Raw genomic sequence first — 6008 nt, 5'->3', positions numbered from 1 at the left:
CGACAATTACTATTGGAGGTTTTCAATTCCCTCTTCCTACTGTAAAAAGGAAATATGAAACTCTTATTATTGGGGAGATGCATATCCCTATTGACGTAATGATAACCAACAAGTATAGAGGATCAATTGTAGGTTTTTCGATAAATAAGAGTGTCGAACCCAATGAGGAGCTAAAGGTAGGATTTATATTCCCTTCAAGTTCTATAGACCACCGATACAACTCTTTGTACACTTAACATTCACTTTACCTAGAACAAGTATGAAACTATTTTGTAGGTGTAGGGATGGGTTTTGCAAGAATAGAACTAGAAGTACTTAGCTAGAATAAAACTATGAGTAATTTGCAAGATAATAAAATTTAGTTGTTTAATAGAAATATTTTTATAACAAAAGAGAAGGATTTTGTCCCTAGGCAATCGATAAGTAGACCGACAATCATTATTGCAATTTTATATGAGGGGGAAGCATGAGCTAAAATACTTTCCATACTTGGATCATATGAACTTATGATTAGAACTCTAGCAAGCATCCACAGATCACTAAGATAAAACCCAACCAAAGCATTAAGTAACAAGTCCTCTTTACTCCCATACGCAACAACCCCCTTACTTGGGTATAAGCTTCTGTCACTCTCGCCACCCACCATAAGCGGATCATGAACGTATTGCAACACCCTACAGTGGAAATCCCACACGCTTGCGTGAAACAGAGGGCACCATAGGACAGCGCCAAAATAATACATACAACTCAAACCAATCACGATCATCAATCAAGCCATAGGACAAAATGAATCTACTCAAACATCATAGGATGGCAACACATAATTGGTTAATAATATGTGGCATTAAGCACCATGTTTAAGTAGAGATTACATTGGGGAGAAGAGGTGTTACACCGCTGCATAGAGGGGGAAAGTGTTGGTGATGACGACGACGAAGTTCTTGGTGTAGATTGTCGTCACGATGATTGCCCCGGCTGTGTTCCAGCACCATCGGGAGAGAGAGCCCCTTCCTTCTTCTTCTTCTTCTTCCTTGGCCTACCCCCTAGATGGGAGGAGAGTTCCCCCTCTTTTCCATGGCCGCCATGGAAGTGGAGGCGCGGGAGCCCCTCCGAGATTGGATCTCTCTCTTTGCTCTCTTCTATTTCGCGTTCCTATTTTCTCGCTAAAACCCCTTCAATTTCTGGAGATCCTTAACTCCGATTGGGCTGAAATTTTAACAAATTGTTTTTCCGGATATTATCTTTCTTGCGGCGAAAGAAGGGGTTTAACCGACTTACGAGGGCCTCACGAGGCACCACGGCGCACCCTGGTGCCTCGTGGGGCCCACGAGCACCGTCTTGTGTTGACTCCTCTTCCCCAAAATCACATATGTTCCAAAATAAATCTCCACAAATTTTTATCGCGTTTGGACTTCGCTTGATATGGATATTCTCCGAAACAAAAAATATGCAACAAACAGAAATTGACGCTAGGCACTGGATCAATATGTTTGTCCTAAAAATAATATAAAATGTTGCCAAAGTATATGAAAGTTGTAGAATATTAGCATGAAACAATCAAAAAATTTAGATACGACGGAGACATATCAGCATCCCCAAGCTTAATTCATGCTCGTCCTCGAGTAGGTAAACGATACAGAAGATAATTTTTGATGTGAAATGCTACCTAGCATAATTTTGATCATATAATCTAATCATGGCATGAATATTAAGACACGAGCGATTCAAAGCAATGGTCTATAATTTGATATGAAGACATCAATACTCAGGCATCCCAACAAACAATCACGTATGTCAAAATATCAATGCTAAAGAACGTTATCCCTACAAAATTATATAGCATTGTCATGTTTCATCTTCTTAACACAAAGTATTTATCATGTACTACCCGGGTGTCAGCCAAGCAATTGATTCATACTTTTTAACGTGCTTCAGCTTTTTCAACTCCCACGCAATACATGAGCGCAAGTCATGAATATAGCACTATGACTGGAATAGAATACGGTGGTAGAGATTAATATGAGGAAGACAAAAAGGAAGAAAGTCTCATATCGACGCAACTGATCAACGGGCCATGGAGATGTCCATCAATTGATATCAATGCAAGGAGTATGGATTGACATGCAACAGATGCACTAAGAGCTATAAGTGTATGAAAGCTCAATATCAAACTAAGTGGGTGTGCATCCAACTTGCTTGTTCAAAGACCTCGAGTATTTAAGGAAGCCCATCATCGGAAGTAGGAATCCGTCCTATTCGATGGCGTCGCTCTGAGTCGTCATTAACGTGGCGCGGACGACGCTCTAAGCCACGCCGCCGGTTGAATGATTCGCCTTTGGGCCAGCATGCTGTAGTGGCCGGTCACGTCCGCTCTAAACCAACATGAATGCGACGCCAAAGCGGAGGCACGATTGGAGCGGATGTACATGAGAGGGTTTTGGGAGGGCCCGCTTTGTCGGATGCGTATGTGGCACAAGTCCGGACGTCCACAAACCTTCACAGTTTAGTGTTGGTTTGCGGAATTTCAGGTGCGTTGAAGTGTCCATGGACATTTGCCACACGGTGTTAGGTGTTAAAAAAAACTGATAAATGCCACACGTTAGACACGAACATTTTATTTTTGACAAAAACTTGCGGCGTGTTATTAGAAATTGTCATCATTGTGTGACTGGAATTGCCATCGAAAAATATTAAGGCCAGAGTGCAGCGCACCTGACGAGTCGCACTTCATTTGGGAAAAGCTAACCATTTGCGGGGATGAACAACATGATCTGTTATGATAATCCACTGTTTGTTTGGTGCTCTTACATCCAAGCAGAGTTCAGAGAACACATGCACACATGCTACAATACAAAATGTATATCACTCAGTCTGATGATACTAAGCCCTACTGCTCCCTCCTTTGTGCGCCACCCGCCCACCACGGCTGCGCCATCCCGCCAACCGCCGTGCCGCTCGTCGTATGTTCCCCAGCAGCCTGCTCCTGCCACAAGGCCGACGGCCCCACCTGCCCATTTGAGCTGCCCACGCCGTGCGGCGCCGCGAGCGTTGGCCACACGCCCAGGCCCAGCTGCTGCTGCTGCTGGTGCTGCTGCTGCTGGTGTTGCTGCTGCTGCTGCATCATCAGCCACGCAGCGGCCGCGGAAGGATCAAGCTGTGGATGCATTGCCACGCCCTGGGGCGTCCCCATCTGCGCGGGCACCCCGTCGCCGCGCGCCCCCGCTGCCGCCGCCGCGGCGAGCGCCTGCTGCCAACCGGACGGGTTGCTGGGCTGCACCAGCGGCCACGCGTTCGCGACCTGCGCCTGCGCCTGCGCGAGTGCCAGGCGCGACGCCCGCGCGGCCTCCTGCTGTTGCTGCTGGATGTGCGCGAGGCGCACGTTGTCCGACACACGGAACTCGTCCTGGATGAGCGCGCGCCCCAGCAGGAGCTGCTCCTCGCCGCGCATGGTGCCTTCGGCGCGCTGCCGGGCCATGACGTTGAAGGTCAGCACGTGCTTCTCGAACTCCGCGATCTGCTTCATCATGGTGGCTCCCACGTCGTTGTCCCACCTCTCCGCACTCGACTTCTCCGTCCCGGCGTCGTCGATGTAGGTGTCCTCCTCATCGTAATCCGCGAAGACATGGTACGGGAGCAGCCTGGCATGCCATGCATGAGAGGAAGATCACACTGTTTAGCTCATCTCTCTAGAGTGGTACTGTAGTACTATTTTCTATCTGCAATGGTCTGCGATCCTTTGCGTTACGAAGAATAATATCACAGTTCAACTACAAGAGGGCAAGCGAACAGGTCTCAGATATTCTATGGAGATGCAGCATAATGCATGCAAGCAATTGCGAAAAATGGGCAGTATAAACATCGCAACACACTGGCTCAGAGTGATTTCCTCCCTATATTCACCAGTTTTCTGATCGAACATAAGTTGCAAGGACCCTGAGCCCCTGAGAACAATTAACATTTCAATACAGATATACTGTACTATATGTGTTAATTCTTCGTAATGACAAACTGACATGTTCGACATCATTTTAAAAGAAAGGCATAAATGTATGCAAGGAAAACAAGCATTTCAACAACGAAGTACTAGATCGGAGCGATGCAATGTATCTGACGATATGGTCTGATTTAGCAGGTTCGAAGAGCATATTGAACAGACAAATTTAACATGCTAAAACATTGGTTTCAGAAATTTATATCTGCTAGTGGTTTATCTTGATCAAGGATCATCTGACATGAGTCTATCAATTGTTGCAGGGCAAATAATCAACCATTTTTTCCATACATGCACAGATCTCTTCATAAATTGGTAGAAAATTCAGGCAAACACGAACATGTTTCTGAACATTTTGTCCAGGAACATATAAAAGGGTAAACAGAACAAAAGGGGGGCAATTTTCTATCGGTCCTTTTCCCTGCTTATGACAGTTTTTTTTTTTACAATTCACAGGGAAAATTATTGATCCAGCAATTTTTCGTGTTTACCATGGTTTCAATCAACCTGCCATCAGACTCGCCGCTGCATATAACCGTGTGGAACAACGGCACGCTAAAGAATCATTTACTTCCATTTGATTCTAAAAAAAAATCATTCATTCTCCATTGAAATCGCAATCTGCACCAAATTAATCTCGCCGCAGAGCTCCTAAGTCGCGACGCCGAGTCAATCGCGGCCGTGCTCACAAAGAACCGAGTAATAAGAAAGAAACGCACGGCGTACCGATGGAAGATTCTAGAAGAAGGCGAGGGAAACACGCGCCACACGCACGGGCACGAAGACGACGGCTGCGAAGGGGAGGATCGAGATCGACGCACCTGGTGACGGCGTCCTCGACGGAGGCAAAGGGCGTGGTGAAGTCCGGGTTGCACGCCTTCCACGCGTCCTCGTACGCCATCTGCTCCGCCGCGCGCGCCCTCGCCGCATCCGCCGCCGCCGCCGTCGCGGCCGCCGCCTGCGACGACGACGAAGACGAGGACGCGCCGATCCCCTGCATCGGCGACAATGCCGCGCCGACGCCGAAGCCCTGCGGCGTGAGCTGCTGCTGCTGTTGCATGGCAAGGTTGCGGCGGTTGCTGTTGTCGCGGAAAATACTTGTCCCCGTCTGCTGCTCCGCCCGTGTCGTAGGGCTTGGGAGAGGGAACGACGCTGGTCAATGGGGTCAGCCGGAAATGCTTCGGGTTTTCCCGTCTCCCCATTTATCCTTTATTTATTTCTCGCCAGTTTGACCCAAAATCCTTTTAGGAAATTTGAGGCATTTATTCCGCTACTAAAGAATGGCGATTGCATATTTGGCACTTCATATTTCAATTAATTAATTAATTCGCAAAAGAGAAATATGGCAGTGAATTGAAGGCCCGGAATTGGTACTACACTACTCAGATGCAACCATGAAGATTTTCGACCAACACCTTTTGGATTGCAATTGGTGGTGTAATTTATTGTTGTATCAATCCTTGTCCAATAAGAAATTCGTAACGGAAATGAAAATAAATGTAGGTGGATTTTTAATATTTATTTGCATCATGGAGAAGAAAATGGTCAAGTGTAACCCTAGATTCTTCTTCAAAGTTAAGAGGTTCCAAGAAGATATTTTTGCGGAAACTGTCCAAAGCAAATGGACTCGCTCGAAGGCTCCCGGATTGGCGTTGGGCTCTATTGATGCGTGGCCAACTCAATCGCGTGGGCTTTGCCCTTTCTTCGGGGTAGGGTGCTAATACAGATTGGGGCAAGATCTTAAAAGCAAATACCTTTCATGAGATTGTATCACTCGACTACAAGGCTGATGCTGATTGTTTTGTCAAAGCAAGAGTAGCAATGCAGATATGCATTAGTAGATAAAATCAACAACCTCTACAAGGACGAGAAAATCTACTGCCAAGAACGAGTATCAGTTGCTTAAAAGGGATGCTATCATTGCATACTTCCCCGCAATTGCCAATGATTGTAAACAAAAAACTTTGATTCTCAAATTGATCGGTGAGCAAGGGGACTCACGTCTCAATCAGAGTTT

At 46.4% G+C, this 6008-nt stretch overlaps 1 protein-coding gene across 1 annotated transcript; it reads right to left on the bottom strand.

Annotated features, from left to right (window-relative positions):
- Positions 1-2759: 2759 nt before the first annotated feature.
- LOC123185438 (uncharacterized) lies at positions 2760-5150 on the bottom strand. The gene is made up of 2 exons (XM_044597311.1): positions 4813-5150; positions 2760-3638 (listed from the first exon to the last, which is right to left on the bottom strand). Exons 1-2 carry the CDS (start codon positions 5049-5051, stop codon positions 2888-2890), a joined length of 990 nt encoding a protein of 329 aa, XP_044453246.1. The 5' UTR covers positions 5052-5150; the 3' UTR covers positions 2760-2887.
- Between the last annotated feature and the right edge of the window lie 858 nt (positions 5151-6008).

Source organism: Triticum aestivum, chromosome 2A (assembly GCF_018294505.1).
Source record: "Triticum aestivum cultivar Chinese Spring chromosome 2A, IWGSC CS RefSeq v2.1, whole genome shotgun sequence".
In the NCBI taxonomy this organism is placed as follows: Eukaryota; Viridiplantae; Streptophyta; class Magnoliopsida; order Poales; family Poaceae; genus Triticum; species Triticum aestivum.
Note: the sequence above shows the minus strand (reverse complement) of the source record. Positions and strands in the feature narration are given on the sequence as shown.

What these genes read in the sequence shown, in the direction of transcription:
- LOC123185438 (XM_044597311.1), bottom strand. Translation starts at nt 5,051, where the DNA reads ATGCAACAGCAGCAGCAGCTCACGCCGCAGGGCTTCGGCGTCGGCGCG. An exon ending in GTCGAGGACGCCGTCACCAG is followed by an intron (nt 3,639 to 4,812) that starts GTGCGTCGATCT and finishes ATGGCATGCCAG; the next exon opens with GCTGCTCCCGTACCATGTCT.